The following is a 20,568-nucleotide window of genomic DNA, read 5'->3' as shown; positions in this document are numbered from 1 at the left end:
GCCACCCAGCGAGTCTACCAAGCTCTGGGCTGGTACTGGAGGTTGTCTACTCAGAGTCCTGTGATGTGAACTGTCTATGGGTCTTTCAGCCGTGTATACCAGCACCTGTTCTGGTAGAAGTGGTGGGGTGGGGGTACAGTGGACTGTGTGAGGGTTCTTAGATTTGGTGGTTTAATGTTCTATTTTTGTGCTGATAGCCACCTGATGGAAGGGCCATCAGGTGGGGGCGGGGCTAGGCATGTCTGAGCTCAGACTTTCCTTGGGCGGCTCTTGCTGCGGCTGCTGTTGGGGTTGGGGTGAGATTCCCAGGTCACTGAAGTTGTGTATCTAGGAGGATTATGGCTGCCTTTGCTGAGTCACGCAGGTTGTCAGGGAAGTGGGGGAAAGCCGGCAGTCACAGGCCTCACCCAGCTCCCACGCAAACTGAAGGGCTGGTCTCATTCCCACTGTAACCCCCACAACAGCCCCAAGTCTGTTTCTAGGTGGTGGGCAAAATGAGCTTGAGAACTTGCCCCAGGCTACCCATCTCCTGGCTGTGAAAGAAAAGGGCTTGGTTTTTCCCCTGCCTGTGGAGTCTACACACAGGATTCGCACCCTTTCCTGAGTTCTGGCCAGGAAACTTCTCACCCATTCAAATTGTTACACAGTTCAGCTAGGGATTTCCTTCTCCGTGTGGAGTCTTGTTCCCCGCTCCTCTGACAGCCCTCCCAGTGGATCCCTGTGGCACCAGGCAGGAGTGGCCTACTTGGGAGACCCAGCAAGCTCCCAGGGCCTTCCTGCTGCTTCCTCTACCCCTGTATTTCACTCTGTTCTCTAAATTGACTCAGCTCCAGGTAAAGTAGGAAACTTATCCCACAAACAGACCTTCAGTTTCTCCACTGGGGGTGTGAGTTCAGGAGAGGAAGGTCTCCGTTTCCCACTTCTGCAGTTGGGGCACTCAGAGTAGTTGAGGTGTCTCCTGGGTCCTGCAGGAACAGTTTGCTTCTTTCAGAGGGTCTGTGGATCCTCTTGGGATTGCTGGATTTTTGTTGCAGTCAATCTGGAGCTAGAATTCGCAATGTGAGCTTCCGCACGCTGCTCTGTTCAAAGCTGTAATCTAGTCCTGTCTCCTGTCTGCCATGATGATCCACCACTGATTTTGTTTTAGCTGTTTTAATAAATTTATTAGGTTTATAAGTAGCAATATGGATAGATCTCAAAATCAGGATTTGGTATTTATTTATTTATTTATTTATTTATTTATTTATTTATTATGCTTTAAGTCCTGGGATACATGTGCAGAACATGCAGGTTTGTAACATAGGTGTACATGTGCCATGGTGGTTTGCTGCACCCATCAACTTGTCATCTAGGTTTTAAGCCCTGCATGCATTAGAGATTTGTCCTTATGTTCTCCCTCCCCTTGCCCCCCATCCCCCGATTGTCCCTGGTGTGTGATGTTCCCCTCCCTGGGTCCATGTGTTCTCATTGTTCAATTCCCACTTGTGAGTGAGAACACGTGCCACCACCAATTTTTTTAATGTTGAGTTTTGAGAGTTTATTACATATACTAGATACTAGTTGTTTGATGGATATACGGTTTGCAAATATTTTCTCCCACTCTGTAGTTTGTCTTTCCATCCCCCTCACATGGGCTTTCACTGAGCAAAAGCTTTTAATTTTAATAAGAAAGAATTTATCAATTTATTATTTTATGTGTAATGATTGGAGGTTTAGTCTAAAATGCATTTTCTGTGCATGGTGTTTTCATGTGCATATTAATTTATATTTTATGTCTCTAGAGATCTGCCCTTTTTCATTACTAATATTTTTATTTCTTTATCTCTTTATCCTTCCCTCTCTCTCTCTTGCCTCACTCTGCCGAAGAGCATGAGAACAGTGTTGACCAGATACTCATGGCTGAACACTTCCCCGCCACGGTGGAGTTTGTGTCACACGCATTCCACCTGCAGAGCACAGACTCATAAGCCAACAAGCTGGTGCGTGTCCTGAGTTCCCGGAGGAAGAAGGTTGGTAACCACGTCCTGTCCTTCCCAGGCCTCCTTTACTTGCTACCGATAATGACAGGGGTGTGGTGTCTAATTAAGGAGTCTTGGTTTATCATTTGTAGTCTGTAACAAGGTAAAATTTGAGGTCTATAGTATAGTAGGGTAAAATAAATAAAATCTAGTTTAGTAATTTTAAGATTTTAGAAAACATTTTACTTTGAAAATCAAAGAAGTTATTCAAATCTAATTAATAGTGCATAAAACATTTTTTTAAATCTTCATCTTTTCTATGACATTATTCAACTGAAGGATGACTTCAAAATAAGGACTACTAAGGAGATGAAGCTACTGAGTTAAAAAAAAAATTCTAGACTAGGAATGTCCATGAAGAAAGATTGAGAAGTACTTCAAAGATATAAAATAACAACAAATACTTAGAAAAATGGGAAAACTGGAGAGAAAGAGAGAGAGATCTGCAGATTCAGAAGCAATAAGGAACCCCCATCAGTGCTGAACGGCTGCTGTGTGGTCAGTTCCTCTTCTCTGATTTCCACCTGCTCTGGGCTCGTTAGTGGGTCTGCACTTAGTGAACTGAAGGTTCTTTTACACTCTCTCTCAGACCACAGCTTCTAATCCTAAATGTTTTCGTTTTAATCAAGTCACTACAGAACACAATCAGGAATGCACTGTTTATCTGGGCTGCAGGTATGGACACTGAAAATACTCTCCCAATGGAGCACTTTTGGTTAGGAGGGAGAAGTGGGATTGCTCTTCCTCCTTCAGCACTAAGATTCTGCAAGAAGGGCAGAGGGACCCCAACGCTGCACAGAGCTTAAGCCTCTGGAAAGACTCTGTGCAAGGCCCTGACTGGTTCTCTGCCCCCGGCTCTCTGGGTTGGAACCTTCCACGTGGCTTCCTGAATCTGGCCGTCCCTGGGTCAGTGTGGGGTTTGATAGGAACGTATGAATGAGGAAGGAGGATATGGAATGGAATGAAATAGAATTGAGTGAAAAGAAGAGCAAGAAAAATTTCAAAGTACATTTTGCAATGGGGCAGATATTATTTCTTGAAGCCATTGTCCCAGGGGTGTGTGCCTATGTGTAGTGGGAGTGCTGTGTGTCATTCTTGCTGGAGGTCCGGTGGAAGGATTAACAACATGCTGTAGATGAGGCTCCCTCTGTCCCAGGGCTGAGGTTACCCTGAAAACCCTTGGAGAGCCAATACCCTCCCGGGCACGTGGCACTGTCCTCTGGGAATGCAGTTGCAGGATCAGATGCCTGCTGAGAGTGAAGCCGGGTCTCATCGTGGGAGAGTTGGAGGTGAAGCTGGAGACAGAGGATGCATTAACGGGGTCTGACTCAGCCTGTGTCTGCTCCAGGACCTGCCATGCACACCTGCTGTTTGCTCTTAACTCCTTAATCTGGAATAAGGTTCCCCGGATTTTACCTCCAGTGAGCTGATGCCAAGCCCATGAGTGAGCTCCCTGATGGAGTAGCATGTTTGGGCCTTTCCCTACAGTGACTGCATCTTCACTTTCAGGTATTTAGGCGCAGCAAGAGGGGCGTGTTCACTGTAATCTCTCTGTGTACATTAGATAGAGTCCAAGACCATATTCTCAATGGAGCTACTGCTGGGGAGAACTAGGTGTGAGAAATTTGAAGACGACATTGACAACTGCCCTTTTCAAGAAATCCCAGAGCTGAACGATGTAAGACAGGACACCAGCTTCCCTCCTGGACACAGCTGTGGATGCCTCATAGGGTGTGGCGTGGGCATAGGTGCAGCTGACAAAGAGACTTAGAGGAGTGAGCCCGCAGCAGCCTCTACCAGGCTGCCCTGCTTGTGCCTTAGTGGGGAGTGCAGAGGGGCAGGCAGCCAGGGGTCCACTTGCAGGCTCCTGGCCAGTCTGAGTTTTCTGACTCTGCCCTGTCACGCCACTGCAGCTGCCTGCATCCAGGGCACATGGGCTTCACACTGCTCTTGTCCCCCTGGGGTCCCGGTCTCCCAAGCCTGAGTACAGGCTGTTCCCTCTTTGGTCTTTCTCCCCAGTCTTCGTCTACCTTCTGAAGAAAGAGCCTGGTGGGGATCCAATATCACCTCTCTCTGAGTGTGCAGTTCTCAGGCTCCCCCTCCCCTAATCTAGAGCCTGAGGCAGGTGGAGGCTGAGGAGGGGCCCCACTGCCCTCCCTCCCTAGTCCTGTCCTGGCCCCTGCTGAGCTGCAATGCCTGCTCCAGAGGACAAGGATAGGGGACAAGGGGAAGCCCAGCTCTGGGACACCCTGCCTAGGACAGGTGGACCCCTCATCAAAGGATTAACTAATAGGTTAAACATTGGCCTACATCTGAGAGCAGCTCTGGGGAGACAGAGTGACTTTTGGTGCTCTCGGGGGTATGAATCACTCAGGCCAGCCTTTGGAGTCCCAGGAGGCCACTGTCTGGGAAGCGGGTCCTAACATGGGTTCACCCTGAGTGAAGAGGGAACCCCAGATCTGGAAGCAGCTAAGAAATGTCCCAGGAGTAAGGCTGGATGGCCCCACATGAGGACAAGAGCCGTATCCATCAATTGACAGCTGGGGAAATGTGCAAGGTGGATATTGATCCTTTGCTCAGAGTGGGAGCCACAAGCTTTCAGAGCCCCCTGTCCCCAGTGCCTTGCCCATGCTTTCCCTCCCAGACACTCACCTGCTTCTTTACTTTTAGGACCCAGCCCTGGGTAACGCAGTGTGAGCTCCTGAAAAAGACCTGCACAGAGGTTCCCCTGATTGCTTCTCACCTACAGACCCGGGCTCAGGTTGCCCTCACCTCTGTGGACACTGGCAGTTCTGCAAAGGTGGCTCTGCGGTAGCCAACCAACTCCATACTTGTTTGTTGTTTTCAATTTATAATTCCCTTGGATTCATGACTGGGCATGCAGATGCTGTCAAAGGAATTTCCACACTTCTCCAGGTTCCTCAGGTAGAATATAGGTCATTAAACATCAACATTTCCAGAAGCTTTGTGTGCTAGTGCTCTGGAAGGAGGGGCCTGGGCAGTTGATGGAGTTATTCTCAGCAGGGCAGCCTCCTGGGCTCTCAGGGGTAAGTTTTTCTCCCTTGTTGAGCAGCTTCCAGAGGCACAGCTAAGGTGCATCTGAGCTGCCATCTCAGGGCCCCTCGAAGGCTGCAGAAGGGCAGTGAAGGTGGCCTCCTGGGGCATCGGATGTGCACATGGAGCAGGACAGGGACTCGGGATCCCACACAGCACATGTGACATTGGCACTAATGCTCAGGGTGCATGTATACCTAGTGTGTTAGCTGAGAAAAGCCAGCAGCTATGGACACCCTGTCCACATCTCCCAGACCAGGCTTCGGCATGCATTCTCTGTAAAATTTAAGGAGTAACTATTTTGGTCTTTGTAGGCTTATAGTCACTTTCTCAACTACCCAGCACTGCCGTTGTTTGTTGAAAGCAGCCATAGGAAATGCATAAACAAATAAGAGCAGTCCTGTTCCAACAACACTTTGTTTACACATGAAGACAAGCAGACCGGGCTGCTTTTGGTCCTCGGGTCATAGTTGCCAACCCCTGACCTAACAGGCCTTCTGAGTGCAGCTGCCGCTGGTATCCCAAGTACCAGTACATGGGTAGCTCCCAACACATGCACCTGCGATGTGCCCAGTTTGGCTAGTGGCTTTCTCCACGTAACTGGAGCTCCTCCAGCAGAGCAGGTACACCCCACAGGTGTGGGAAAGGTCAAGTCTGAGAGTCACACTCCTTCTTCAGGAGGGAAGCAGGTGAATGTCCCAGTCTCCCAGCCTCCTGACACCCGATTCAGAGGTGTGTGCCACATGGTTCTCAGAGCTCCCCAGCAGGATGAACGCCCCCGGCCCCAGAGTAACCCATTGAGAACAGACACCTTGTGTTTCCCTTCTCCATCTCCCTTTCTCACTTGTGCCTCCTGGGATCACCTCCAGATAAACCACCTGCACCCACCAGTCTGCGTTTCAGGGTCCGCCTGTGAGAACCCAACACAAGACCTGTGGTGCGTTTGGACCATCATCTTGGCACGTGGACTCCATAGATGTGCTGGGAGAGTGGCCCCTAGACTGTGGGTGTTCAGGCAAAGCAGAGGGGTGACCCAGGCCCGGAGACCTCCCTGCGGCCTGCCAGCACTGAGGTGGGCACAGCTGCTGCACTTTGTCCCATCTGGTGGGTGGGTCTCTAGAACTCACACAGCCCTGCCCTGCCTTGTTCCAGACTTGAGCAGATTTTCCTTTGAGACCCTCCCACCACCTCTCCTGTCTGCTCCCACCCTTGGTCCTTCTCTTGACCCTGACTCCATCAGCAGAAGGAAGCTCAGAGGAGGTGCTTTATCCACAGTGATTCCAACAAGTGTCCTCCCAACAATCCACCCCACTCATTCCATTCAAGAACCATTTCTGAGGCAGCTCCCAGGACAGGGTCTCATGGGGAGTGAGCCCACTGAGGTGATGGGGATCCTGGCTCAGGACCCTCTGGGAGCACAGCCGTCCCTCATGGAGCAAGGGGAGAGGAGCCCACTCCAAGGCACTGGCCCCTGGGAGGATGCACTAATTCCTGCCTGACTCAGACTACACGTGTGGGTCTTTAATAGTTTTCTATACCTTCTAGAAGGGAATATTTACGAAATATAGGATGTTTCCGGGTTACAAATGTATCTCCAGGGTTCAAAGCAGTGCATGACTTGAACTGCGTGCTTGGATTTTGCATGCAGACAGGGCTAGTATTGAGGGCTCTGTTGCTTTGGAAAGATCTCTCCAATCTCATGCTTACCATCCATTCCCGCTCCTGAAGTTGACCTCCCAATTACTTCTCTTTGTGGAATCTTTATAGTGAAGAATCAGGGAATTGCGGCCATGAATGCTGTGTATGGTCACAAGGTGGGTCTGTAAGTAAATCCTGTGCCAGAGGCCAAGGCCAGGGACATGCGGGAACACCTAGTCGGTAGCATCCCTGGGCCTCAGCCCCAGGAAGGAAAAGGGGCACAGACTGTAGCATAGTGTCACAAATTTCCTACTTCCCCAGAAATGTGAGTTCTCATCCAGGTGTGCATCCTCCAGCTCCTAGTCTCTCATCCTCTGTCTCTGCATCATTTACATGGAGATGACAACTTTTCCTTGGCCACCCTCAAATGTCTACAGCTGAAATCAAATGAAATAGTAGAAGAAAATACTAACTGTTAATCTGTTCGAAAATGTGTTAGATATGCATTTCCTTATTCTGCACTGCAGCCACTTCCTTGTCTGCTAGGGAGACATCTGGACACTTTCCTCTCCTTTCCCAGTGTGTCAGGGATGAAACATAGCCCTGGGAATGTTATAGGACCGAACAGAAAGTAACAACAATGTGGAAAACTTGGGTAGGGCCTTGCACACTTCCTGTGCCTCTCTTCTCGAGACAGAGCAAAGGCAGATGAGGTGGAGCCTGAGGAGGAGAAGTGGCTATCAGTATATTTTCACAGGGACCACATCCCAGCTGTCGGTGGTTCTGGCCCTGTGTCTTGTGTCTGGATGACTTCCACCAATTCCCAGAAGAGACTAAGAATCTCTGGATAATAACATTAGACACACGAATGGGTAGAATCAAATAGAATTAAAGTTTTACAGTAAATAAAGGTGAAGATCATTTTGAGGAATAACGTAAGAGCGTCCACCTGCACCAAGAACGGAGAGGGATCCACAGTGGGTAAGCAGGTGTGTGGCAGTGGTGGAAAGGGAGCAAGTGGGCTTTGGAATTCTCAGAAAATTACCTGCTTCCTTAACTTCTGGTCCAGCCAAGGTGGAGTGAAGTTCATCAAAAACACAGGAATTCAAAAACCCAATTCTCAAAATCAATTGCAAAAGTATTAAAACAAAAACTCTAGACAAAATAACAGTTCTTTGCTGTTTAAACTTAACAGCAAAGAACAATTCACAAATTGGGTAGCAATCAAAAGCAGAAAATGTTTAGAGCCCTCTGCTCTAGTAGCATTAGCAGCACACTTTTGTAAGCTGAACGTGGAAGCAAAATATAGAAATTAGCTGATTAGCTAGAGCTAGGCATTCGCTTTGCCTGGGCATGGTGCGGTGGGAGGCGTTTGCCTCATTTGGGGATCATGTACTGGGAGATGTCTAGTTATATAAGCAATTGGCTGGTTTGACTGTTTGTGACTGACTGAGGCTAGGTTTGTCTTTTAAAATGTCAGTTACAAGTAATGCCTCCAAAGTAAGCATCTGTTTGCTTACATAAGAGCTACAGTACAGAGACTACCTCAAGCTAATGGCCTTAGTTGCTTTAATAATCATGAGAGGTTGGCCAAAGCTTTGGGCATTAACTCTGCTCTCTGTCATCATTATAACGGACTTAGTTGGTCTCAGTATGGTATTCATAAGATGCCAGGCTGAGTAATTCTTTTTGTTGTTCTTCATGTTTTTGTCATTCTCACTGGGGTGATGTTGTTTGACAAACAGTAGGTGGCTCCACGCAAACATTTAAGACTCAAAAGGACACAGTGAACCAAGAGGACTAATCTGACCATCAGGAGGGAAATACTGAGACTAAATATGCTCTATAATCAAGGCCACCATGACCCAAATCAATTAAAGTCAAATAAATCAAAGAATGAGCCAAAAGAAAAATGTACTTGTTTTAAACAAATGCTTTATTAGTTGATTTCTTGCAACTGAGTTTCTCCTATACCAGACGTATTTACCTAAGTGCAGCAGACAGTGACAGCCATCTCACACCCCGCTCCCTGTTCAGCAAAGAGGTATTCCAAAGCAATACTGTGAACTACAACAAGTTTAGCAAGATGATTTGGAGGAGGCTGTGGCATTATAGTCTTTGCAGTAGAATCAGCTGTATGTTTGCAACGTATGTCTCATCACCTCATTTATATTTATGTCAAGACAGGAAAGGAGTATTCTACCACAAGATGCCAATTTAGGGGGATATATGCCTGCTGGCAAATTCTTTGTTATTCTACAATGCAAATTAAAGGGTGTTGACCAAGGCTTAGTTTCCAGACAGTTATGGAGTAAGAGTGGTGCTGGTGAAATCCGCAATGCACATGGACCTTTTATTTCTCATTTATCAAAGCCTGGATTTGCTCATTCTTATGGCTGATTATTAAATCTTCTACAGATAAAAATATACCCTGGAGGGGCACAACAGACAGTTCCCTGTGGGGGGCTTTGTGTGTTAGCAGCTACCAGAAGATAAGCATTAGTATTACTCAGCCAAGGCTATTTTATTCAATTATCGCATGGCTGAAGGCTACCCACAGTGAGGGGATTTGGGTTATGAACGTATCTATAAATTGCTGCATAATCTTTCCCTTCGGTTTTTAAATTTCGTTTCTGGTAAAACTTCACTGCAAAATCCTCACAAGAGATTCTGTCTACTGTTAGATTTAAACAAGAAATCTGAACATATGAATCTTAAAGTATAATCCACATATTCAATTCCAACATGCATTCACACTAGGGATATCAGTAAAACTTGTTATAGGGTGAACTAGAGGATCTCTAAAATTATATAGGAATTTAAGTTTAGCGTGACCTCTCCAACATTCAGTTATGACTCTTGCTGAAGCTATTGATTGGGAGATCCTGATCATAGCATTATTCTGCCACTCATAAACAAAAAGAATGCACAGGGAAAAGAGAGAAAGGAAGAATTATTTTATGATGACATTAAGAGAAGTCTTGATTCATGATCTTGGGAAAGCTATCTATGCCTGGAATGTCATCTGCTTCTGGGCAGTTTCACCTTGGAATCATCAATGGATGTGCAGTTACAGGAGTCTGAAGGGGACCTTTTGAGATGAGAAATGTGGACCCAAGGCTCAAGGCCCTTAAGTTTTGCTGAAGTGTGGATACTGAGAGGAACTTGGTGTGGTCATTTCCAGTGGGGTTTAGGCACAGTCTTTTTCTGTTGTCATTTTTAAAAGACCCAATCTCTGGGTTCTAGATTACGAACGGTCTGGTTGTCATCAGCTGGTGGGTCATGTAAGACTTCTTTTACTTGATGAAAATACACTTTGAAATACTGCAGTAAAATTTATAATGCTGACTTGTGTTGGAATTTATAAAATCAGGAGATACATAAGGCTCTATTATTAGGTGCATAGGTCTTCTGGTAATGAGTTCATGAAATATTAATCTGCATTTTCTTGTAGGAGTGGATCTGATTGCCACCAAAACTGATAGGAATACATTTGGCCAAGAAAGTCTTGTTGATTGATTAGCTTTTCCAATTTCAGTCTTAAAATGCCATTTGCCCTTTCTCCTATACAATTAAGTATGATAGAAATAAAGCTAATGCCATCGTGCATGTAAAACCTTATTTGACTGTGTTATAATTTGTCCAGTGAAATGAGGATTTCTGTTGCTGGAGATTTATTCAGGAATTCCCCATCAAGGAAACACGTTTTCTGAAAACCTTCTACCTACTATTATAGTATTAGCCTTCCTGCATGGGAAAGCTTCTATACAACCAGAGAACACACAGATTTTTGTAAGAACATGTTGATATCCCACTGAGAATGGCAATTGAATGAAGTTCAACTGTAAGTGCTCAAATGGTTCAGCTAGTGGTGGAAATATTTCACCTGAGGATTTGTATTATTTGACACTACTTCTTACAGAATTTAACATATCAAGTAAGCCTAATTAGTTTATCATTATTTGTAAGGAGAGAAAACAAACTCTTTCAAGATGTGACATGGGTCAGCTGGAAACTCCCAAAGTTAGTTTAAGGTCACAAGACTTAATGTAGAATTTGATTTGGGATATAAATTTTTTTAAAATTAAAATTTAAAAAAAGAAGCAAGAAAAATAAAAAAACCAATTTGATTTGGGAAAGTGGTCAAAAGTATTAAGGCTTGAATACCTGATTAAATAGGACATGAAGTCACTGTGACAAAATGTTGTTACTCAAGATGGTGATGAATAGATTTTAAAGGCAAACACAGAAAGATACATTGTTACAGTGAAAACCTTGACTCCTTTAACAGAGAGGTTTTGGTTTTCTAAAGTAACTAAAGACTTGACAAAAGACAACATGAAGCATAATAAATTGTTTTGATAAGACAGTCTTTGTTTCCTAGCTAGAATTCTTAAAAGGTTAAAAAACATCTTTCACAATTTCCCATTAGGGCAGTCCAATAATTCAAGATATCCTTGTCATTTTAACATAGGAGGCCAAATTCTAGTGTTACATCAGTATACTTTTGATATGAATAATCAATTAAACAAATTGTAAACAATTTCTTTCAAATCTTATCAAACTTTATCACACATGAAATCTTTCCCAAGATTTCTTTCCACAAACCTTCTACAACTTCTTTTCTATCTGCTTTCCCTTTTCCATTGTGGAACAACCTGCCATTCTACTTCAGGTTAAAAAAATACTTTTTTCTTAAAGAAAAACACATCCTTTATATCTCATAGCTTCGCCTACCAAAAACTTGTCTTACTATTCTTACATACGGAGTTGATTCTCTTATTATTTCTAGCATTAATTACCATATGTTAGTTATAACTCTAAACTACTATTAGCTTGAATTTCTAGTGAAAACTAGGGGGTAAGCAACAGTAAATGGCCTGTTTGTTAGTGATGACGGTGGTATTGTTTTCAGGTATTTTGGATTCTTATCTATTGCACCTTGCAAATGAACAATGTTGCCAAGATTAAAACTTCCCCATGTGAATGCTGTCATCCTAAATTGTCCTTAGCAAGGTTATCTTGTTTGTCCAAAAATATAAAGGTTCGTGGTCCCTAATTATCATACATAAAATTAGCCAGTATTCCAGCAAGTGGAGTCCCAGGCTCCTTTCTTTTGGAGAAATCAATTTTCAGAAAGTACCTACCTGAGGGCTCTCACTGGTCTCAGTTCTGCTATTTATTGGATCCAATCTGATTCTGAATGGAGACTGGCTAAGGAAATGCACAAATAAAGTTGGAGAGGTCAAAATGCAAGTTTCTGGAGCTCCTATTTGAAAGGAAACTCATCCCCACTTTCCAACTGCAGCAAGACAGCGCCGTGGCTCAGTTGGTGCCTTTGCCGGGTGGTAGGTTTTCCTAGATGCTGCTGGAGGTTGCCTTAGGATTCCACATCTGACACTAAACTGTTAAAGAAAAACTTTAAACAAAGTGAATTCAATAGAGTTTATCTGGGCAAAGAAGAATTCATGAACTTGGCAACACTCAAAACTGAAGGACTGAGAAAGCTTTTCTCTAGTAGCATAAACAGCAAGGTTTCACAGGCTGAACAAGGTAGCAAAGTAAAGAAATTACCTGACTGGCTTAGCTAGATGTCTACTGTATTTGGGCATGATATAATGATAGGTGCAATGACTTCAACATTTATCTGCAGGCACTTGTAAACTACTTCAGAGAGACCAGAATGCCCTGAGTTCATGTTAAAACTCAAGTTTGAGCCACCCCACTTCCCAAGACACTGACCAAGTAGGTGTGGGTGGGGCCAGGAAAATCACATTTCTAACCAGCACCCAAGGAATGGTGATGTTCCTAGTCCTAGGTGTTTGTCTTATTTGGGTATCTTGTGATCAGTGGTCCCTAGTTATATAACTAACTGGCTGGCTGTTTGTGATTGATTGATGCTAGATTTTAATTTGTAAGTCAGTCATGAGAAATGCCTCCAAGTTAAGTTTTCGTTTGCTTATGAAAGAGCTCCAGGTACAAAAGCAACCTCATGATAATGACCTATTACTTGCTTTAATAGAGGACACTGTAACAATGTTTATTAAAAATTCTTAAGAAATTTTAATAAAAATATTGGGCAATAGTTTAATCTCTGAGCACATTGCCTATAAGAAAGCAATAACCATATATACACAATGATAAATATAAAAGAAGTATTCATCATGTCACTTTTCATAATACAAAAAATTAGAAAAATTTAAACAATTAATTACGAGAACTGACTAAATATAAGCTCCAGCTCTGAGGAGTTGCTGTGCAGAGGGCCAGGCTGTCAGGGCCAGTGCAGCCTCTCACTTCTCCAGAGGTACCATCCTGTTGCCTGGGGTCTACAAACTCTCCTTTTTCTTTACAATCAGGCATAGTGTTCTGACCCCTTCCCCAATTCAGCATGCAATGAAGAAATCATTCTCAACCTCACCCCAATGCCGTTTGAGGTGAGATACTTCTCACTTGTGGTTTGGTCTGCATGTACCCGCAATGATGGCTTCTGAACCTGCACCATTCCAAGTGTGGTCTGAGGACTAGGTAACAGGTCTGTCCCAGGAGAGCTGGTGAGACATGCAAATTCCCTGGCCCTGCTCAGACCTAGTGTTTCAGATTCCTGGGGGATAGGGAGAATAAGAACTTGGGTTTAGGGTATTTAGAACTTGCCTTCAGGGTATTCTAGTCCCTCTGAAGTTCACAGGTAACTACAGATACATGCTGAAGGCATCTTCATGGAGAAGAAACTTAAGTCTTGTCCAGAAAGAGTAACTTTATTTAATTTTTAGCTGGAGGATGTGACGGTTTCTTTCCAGAGGCCAGACTGTGGACGATAGGGGTATATCCTGCTGGGATGCAAATGCAGAAACTCAACTCTGAATTGGGTGGCCTGAGGCTGGGAAGACTGGGACATAGACCTGCTCACTTCCATGACAGAATGTGCCCCTCAGATTTGACCTTTCCCACACCTGCAGGGCGCACCTGCTCTGCTGATGGAGCTCATTTGCACAGATCAACCCCTGAGCGAAGCTGGGGGAGATGCAGGTGCGTGGCTTGGGAGCTGGTAGCATGGTGTGTCTCAGGGGCACCAGGGTCCAGAGGAGCTCTTAGCATCTGAGACTGGTAACTATGGCCTGAGACCCAAGCAGCTCACTGCCTGTTTGTGTAAATAAACACTTATTGGAACACAACCACTCTTATATGTTTGCACATTGACTATTGCTCCTTTCAAGATATGACAGCAATTCTGAGTAGCTGAGAGACCATCTGCCCACAAAGGCCAGAATAGTTACTTGCTGGCTTCTTCAGAACATTTTTTTGCCAAACCCTGGTTTAGGTGATTTGGGCAAGGTCTTAGTAGCATCTAGTCTGCCCATGCATCTCACACCGCATCCCCTGGGGGTGTGCATTCCTGCAAATCCTGCATTTTCAGGGGATTTCTGCATCCCTGGGGATTTGTGAGAGTGCAGATGCATTTTCCAAAGGTCAGAGGCCCTGAAGTTGGACATTTCTAAGATTCTTCCAGAAGATGCTGCTGCCCCAGATGCCAGGACAACTTTATAAGGGTAAAGCTAGAAGTCCTTCCTCTACCCACCAACCTTCCACGGACCAGGAAAGCTGTGTGAGCCTCCCCTCGAGAGCAGAGGCCACACGTGCTGAGTGGGACCCAGAGGCCCTGTCTTGCTCAATCGTGCACATTGGGTGTCCTGCAAGATCACAGACTTTCTACCTCTGGCCACATGGGTCACCATCAGCCATGAGTATAGAGACAGCAGCTCAGACTCATCTTGGTTGTGCCACCTGGAGCTGGCTCACGAGGTCCTAAGGGAGGGAGGACCCCACTGACACAGATGCAAATAGACTGCCTTTCTGAGAGGAACTCCATCAACTGCTCAGCCCCTCCCTTCAGAACATGGCACAGGAAGCTTCTGGAAATGCTGATGTTTAATGACCTATTCTACATGAGGAACCTGGACAATGAGGAGTTTCTAAAATGCCAAGTCATAAAACCTCAGACACTTGCAAAGTAAGAGAACAAATATGCACGGAGCTGCTCAGCCACTGATGTGCAACTCCTGGGAACAGCTGGTGTCCACGGGGGAGGGGGCAGCATGAGGCCAGGCATGTGAGTGGCTTCCACTCAGGAGAGCCCCTCTGAGCAGGTCTTGTTCAGGAGTTCAAAATATGTCTTCCAGGGCATGGTTTCAACAGTGAAGAAGCAGCTGAAGGTCTGAGGGAACAAACAGGAAGAGACAGTAGGGCGGGATTTGGGGAGGTTCCGGAATCCTGTGGCATCTGCCCTTGACACAGGTTCCATCTCCACCTTGCCCATTCCCGGGCCAGCAATCGAGCCACGTGGCTCTGGCCTTCAGGTCCAGCCTGAGCCTGAGGCCAATCCTGAACTACATCATGATTTGAGGCTCCCTCCTTAGCCAGGATCACTTGTGCCATGCCTCCTCCTCCAGCCCGTGCCCCTCAGGGAAACCCCAGGCTATCCTGGTGTGATCCCTGCACCCAAGAGCAGCAGGAGAACACTTTGTCCCAGTGAAAGCAGTTCCAAGACTTAGGCAATTAGTTACCTGTTTGTTAATCTTACAATAAGGGGGTTGACTAAGAACGGGAAGTTTTCCCAGAGCCAGGATTCGCTTGGAGCTCATCCCCTAGAGCAGGGTCTGCAGCTCAGCAGGGACTAGGAGTGAGGGCAGTGGGGCTTCTTCTCAGCCTTCACCACTTTTGGGTCTAGAACAAGGTAGGGAAACCCTGAGAAAAGTATCCACAGACATTGTCACCATTGTCTCCAGGCTCTTTCTCTAGAAGGCAGGGAAGAATGGGGAGGAAGACCAGAGAGAAGGTTCTGAAGGCCATGTGGCCCAGGTGCAGGCAGCTGCAATGGTGTCAGAGGGCAGAGTCAGGAAACTCAGATTGGCCGGGGGCCTGAAAGTGAAGCCCTGGGCTCCCTGCCTCACTGGGCTTCCCACTAAGGCACAAGCAGGGCAGCCTGGTAGAGCCTGCTGTGGGCTCACTTGCCTTTGTCGCTAGGAATGGCTTTGTCAGCTGCTCCTGTGCCCACACCACACCCCATGCAGCATCCACAGTTGTGGACCTGAGGAAAGCTGAGGCCCTGTCTTACATTGTTCAGCTCCGGGCTTTCTTGAAAAGGGCAGTTTTCAATGTCATCTTCAAATTTCCAACATACAGTTTGGCGTAGTTGCAGATTCATGGAGAACACCATCTTACCTCGCCACTGTTGGACAAAAAGAGATTAAAGTGGATGCACCGCCTTCCCGCCCCTAAGTAGCTGCTACTGAAGATGCCATTTGTGCAGGAGAGACCCCAGCACTCTACTGCATTTGAGAGCTTGCCCATGGGCCTGGCATCAGCTCACTGGAGGTAAAACCCAGGGGATCCTCTCTAGACTGAGGAGTTAAGAGCAAAAAGCAGGTGGGCATGGTGGGTCTGGGGAGCATGCAGGCTAAGCCAGACCCCACTAACACATTCTCCACCTCCACCCACCCCCATTTCCCACGGTGAGACTCCAGCTTCACTCTCAGCAGAGCATGTGATCTTGCAGCTGCATTCCCAGAGGACAGAGCCACATGTCCAGGAGGGTGTTGGATCTCCGAGTGTTTTCAGGGTAACCTGAGCCCTGGGACAGAGGGAGCCTCATCTACAGCGTGTTGTCAAAACCTTCCAACCGACCTCCAGCAAGAAAAATGACACACAGTGCTCCCACTACACACAGGCACAAACCCTGGGAAAACGGCTTCAAGGGACACCGTCTGCCCTATTGCAAAGTGCATGCTGAAGTTCTCTTTGCCCTCCTTCCCACTCCATTCTATTTCATTCCACTGCATAGCCTCCCTCCCACCCATCTATTCGTCCCAGCCCCCAAACTGACACTGGGATTGCCATATCCAGGAAGCCACGTGGAAGGCTTTTAGGACTTACAGTCATTTAGGACTTAGAGACCACAGTAAGGAGCTTGGATTTTATTCTAACGGTATTAAGAATGGAGGCTTACACCGAGGTCTTGGAGAATCAAGCAAAGCACTGGGAAAAGCAGAAGCATGAGGCCTGACCAGTCTCAATCTCTGAGACTTCCAAGGTTCCAGCATGACTCTTAGCAGACACCATTATTTGACCGGATGCCCCTTTGAGGGCTGCATCAGGCTTTTAATTCTCCTGAGAGGAGGCAGGAAATGAGCAAGGAGGAGAATTCCTCTGTACCAGCATTGCAATCCTGAGGATGGCAGAGAAGAATTCACCCCAGGAGGCAGAGAACCAGCCAGGGCCTTGCACAGAGTCTTTCCAGAGCTTAAGCTGTGTGCGGCACTGGAGTCCCTCTGCCCTTCCCTTCAGGCTCTTGCTTCCGAGAAAGGAAGAGAAATGCTCCTTCTCTCCCTAAACCAGAAGTGCTCCATTAGGAGGGCATTTTAACTGTTCATGCCTGAAGCCAGATGAACTGTGCATTCCTGACCACGTTAATGATTTCATCAAAAAGGCAAGCATTTTAGGATGAAGGTCCATTGAGGAAGAGTGTAAATCAGCCTTCAGTTCATTAAGTGCAGACAGAGCAAGGAGCCCAGAGAAGGTGGAGATCAGAGAACTGACCTCTCACAGCGGCCTCTCAGGGCTGATGGTGTTCTTTATTGCCCTGAATTCTCACTGTTCTCTCTCTGTCTCTCTCTCTCTCTCTCTCTCTGTGTGTGTGTGTGTGTGTGTGCGTGTGTGTGTGTGTGTCCTTGCTTTTCCGTTTTCATTTTATGACCTTGCAATATTTCTCAGTCTCTGGTTATCTTGTCTTCTTGTCAGCTTCATCTCCTTAGAAGTCCTTACTCTGAAGTCACTCTTCAGTTATACAATGTCATAAAAATCATGAAGATTGAAAAATACATCTTGCATGTGAATAGACATTTAACTAATTTTAAATTTTTTTTAAGTTCAATGTTTTCCAAAACTGAAACTACCGTAATTAGTTATGGACTACCCAACTATGGTCTGCCGATGGTGAATCAAGTCTCCTAGGCCAGACACCTTGGTCCCTCACTTAAGGGCAGATGGAGAAGGACAGGCCAGAAGAGGATGTGGTCACCAACCTTTCTGTCCATGCTATCCTCTCTCCATGAACTCAAAACGCGCAACAGTCTGTAGGCATGCTCCTCCTTGCTCTGCACGTTGAAAGTGTTCAAGGCAAACTCCACTGTGGTGAGGAACATAGGATCCTGGACTATTTTATTATTACCACCCATTTCCTCTTCAGAACACCAGGCATAGGTCACCAGGAGCTGGAAGCCCATGAGAAGCAGTGACAGTGCCCAGGGCAGAGCCTTCCTCCTCTGTGGACTCGACATGATGCAGGCTCCAGCAGCCCGTGGTTTTGCCCTTCAGATACCTGGCGTCCACTGGAGCCTTCCAGGGCTCAGATCTGGCCCTTAAATTCACTTGCTGGGGCAGAAACTCCTCCCTCCAGGCCTCATCTCTGTGGTTACACCCTGTCTCTCCCACACATGGCCTCTCTTCTTCCAAAGCCGTTTAAATCATCTCCTGTTCAGGGGACAGGAACAGCACCCAGGCAGCTGGGTTGGGAAAGACCAGCAATGGGAGAGAGAGTGCCCTGAACATTAAGACCCAGCCCCAGCTGCCCCAGCACCTCCGCGGGCTAAAGGGGCCCTCCACTAGGCGCCCCAGTGGAGGTCAGAGCCCGGCACAGGAACACAAGTGCAAGAGGTATGAGTGGAAGGTGAGCGCTGGACTCAGTAGTGGAGGTGGGATGGGAGTGGGAGGATGGGTAATAGGCAGGAAAGGATGGAAAGGGGTGACAGTGGACGCTAGGATCGTGGGTGAGCAGGCATAGGCCCCAGAGAAAGCGCTGGGCCTCTTGAGAGAGAGGCGGGGAGCCCGGGAGGCCTGGTGCGAGGTCCTGCAGGTGTCTGCTCCCCCGAGGGTCTCAGGACGGGGGCACCAGCCTCTGGGTCCTGGGCAGGGGTTGAGGAAACCAAGAGCAGGAGCCCCCAACCCTGTTCTCTGCACCTCCCTGAATGCAGCTTCCCAAGCCAGGGACGCGCTGGCAAGTGCTGGTACTAGGGGCCTGGTTCCTTATGGCTGTCCCTATTCCTCAAAGGTGTTTCCAGGACGGGTGGCCGCTTGCAATTGGAGCAGTGGAGAACCAGGAAGAGGAAGAGGCCCCCAGGGATGGCTGAGGTGCGCCCGTTAGGTCGTCACGGGTGCCCTCTTGTGGCCACAGCCGGCACAGCTCAGCGGCACAGTTTGTGGGTGGAGATTCTGAGTTCTCCACCAAGACCCTCCTAGCCTCCAACTCCAGCAGCAAATGGGGCTCTGAAAAGACTGAATAATGCACCCTTCCCACACCAGACTTCAGCTTTGTCCCTGTGAAACATGCCGTCGATGTTTATCCGCAGTTCCTTGTACACTTCAGAAGCAACCAGTATCCCCTGAAGTCATGTTAAAAAGCGAGTTCCTAGTTTCCCCACCCGAAGATTCTGACCCAGTAGCTGTGAGCAGGGCCAGGGAAGCTACATTTCTCACCAACTTCCAGAGGATGGAGGGTTCCCGGTCTCGAAACCACACTTTGAGTGCTGCAGGCTCAGAATACTTCCTGGGAGGTGCATACAGACCAAACCACAAATAAGAAGTAACTTGGCTTGAGGGACATGGAGGTCAGGGGATGAGCATGGTTTTTGTGGGGAACACGGGATGGGGAACAGGCTCGGACAGCATGCCTGGTGATAAAGAGTAAGAATTTGTTTCTAGACCCTGTGTGCAAAGAAGCAGCAACTCAATGTGACCATTCCAGGAAAGCAGCCAGATGTGCCAAAAACATCACCCGAGGTGTCTGCATCCTTTCTCTGATGGCGTTGAGTTCGCTGGAACTGCAGCTGAAGCGTAAGTAAGGCGGTTTCTTAGCTGGAGAGTGATGGTGCACTTGGGGGTAGGAAGGGGGTGTCAGTGAGGGTAGAAATGCCTTCCTGGTTTTTGGGATGAGCAGGCCGTAAGATTCTGTGAGAACTAGAATCCTGATGCCTGGAATAGGTTGCAAGTGTCCTGAGAGAGGCCTGCAACGCCCACGGAGGTCACTCTCACCTTGTAAGGTCAGGGGCTGGTGAACTTGGGGCATCCTGCCAATCGCCAGTGAGTCCCCCACCATTCTGAGGGCAGATACCCACATGCACTCCAAAGGGAGTGTCCACACTCGCTCTTACATGAGCAGTGGTTTAGGGTCCTGGGCACCAGCTCTGTCCTCACTGTGCAAAAGGGACGGGGATCCCCACACCCAGATGTGAGACCACGGGTGTGCAGACACCATGGACCCTTACAAGTGTGTATTTTCAAGTTGAATCCCCAGTGGCCTGGGATGGCCTCCCTTCCCAGGTGGAGAGAGACGGGAATATCAAGACATAGCCAGGTGAAGAGAAGTACATGTGGGCTCCAGGCTGCGGAGCCCCAAAGATGTCAACATGTTGCTGAGGCCAGAGTGAAACCGGAGGGCCCGGAGGGACTGGCTGGCCAGCCCACAGCCGCAGCTCACAGCTCTCTGAGAGGCTCTCCCCAGGTCTCAGGTCTGGGAGGCTTTCTCTCCTGAGACCCCTTTTAAGAGTTCTGTCTCACTCAGCTTCTTCCTGGGCACTCGTTGGCCTGTCTGTCTCTGGGGCCACCGGGACTTGTGCGGTGCCCTGTTTGTGTTGCTGGCACTGGCACCGAACACCCATGTGGTCTCATAGGAAGGTCCCAGTAACTCCTTACTGAAATGCACCTGCTTATCCAGAAACGAGGTCCTGTATTTCTGGACTCGTTCCTTTGGATGATTAGAGAATGCTGGCAATGACCAGGACCAAGCCACTGGCCCTTTTCTGTG

The 20,568-nt window shown here is 47.3% G+C and overlaps 1 protein-coding gene across 2 annotated transcripts; it reads right to left on the bottom strand.

Moving 5' to 3' along the window:
* Nucleotides 1-14,796: 14,796 nt before the first annotated feature.
* LOC126929309 (cystatin-9) lies at nucleotides 14,797-18,155 on the bottom strand. 2 transcript variants are annotated; one of them, XM_050745515.1, is made up of 3 exons: nucleotides 17,792-18,155; nucleotides 15,826-15,939; nucleotides 14,797-14,925 (listed from the first exon to the last, which is right to left on the bottom strand). In XM_050745515.1, exons 1-3 carry the CDS (start codon nucleotides 18,044-18,046, stop codon nucleotides 14,836-14,838), a joined length of 459 nt encoding a protein of 152 aa, XP_050601472.1. In that variant the 5' UTR covers nucleotides 18,047-18,155; the 3' UTR covers nucleotides 14,797-14,835. The 2 variants fall into 2 exon arrangements, with proteins under 2 accessions (XP_050601472.1, XP_050601471.1); XM_050745514.1 differs by lacking the exon at nucleotides 14,797-14,925 and having other exon boundaries at nucleotides 15,715-15,939.
* Nucleotides 18,156-20,568: the final 2,413 nt, after the last annotated feature.

This window comes from Macaca thibetana, chromosome 10 (genome assembly GCF_024542745.1).
Source record: "Macaca thibetana thibetana isolate TM-01 chromosome 10, ASM2454274v1, whole genome shotgun sequence".
NCBI classification, from domain to species: Eukaryota; Metazoa; Chordata; class Mammalia; order Primates; family Cercopithecidae; genus Macaca; species Macaca thibetana.
The sequence above is the reverse complement of the archived record's forward strand: the minus strand, read 5'-3'. Positions and strand labels throughout refer to the sequence as shown.

Excerpts from the sequence above, each read along its gene's own strand:
- LOC126929309 (XM_050745514.1), bottom strand. The coding sequence starts at position 18,046 with ATGTCGAGTCCACAGAGGAGGAAGGCTCTGCCCTGGGCACTGTCACTG. Across the intron at positions 15,940-17,791 it reads AGGATAGCATGGACAGAAAG|TGGCGAGGTAAGATGGTGTT; the intron begins GTTGGTGACCAC and ends TTTGTCCAACAG.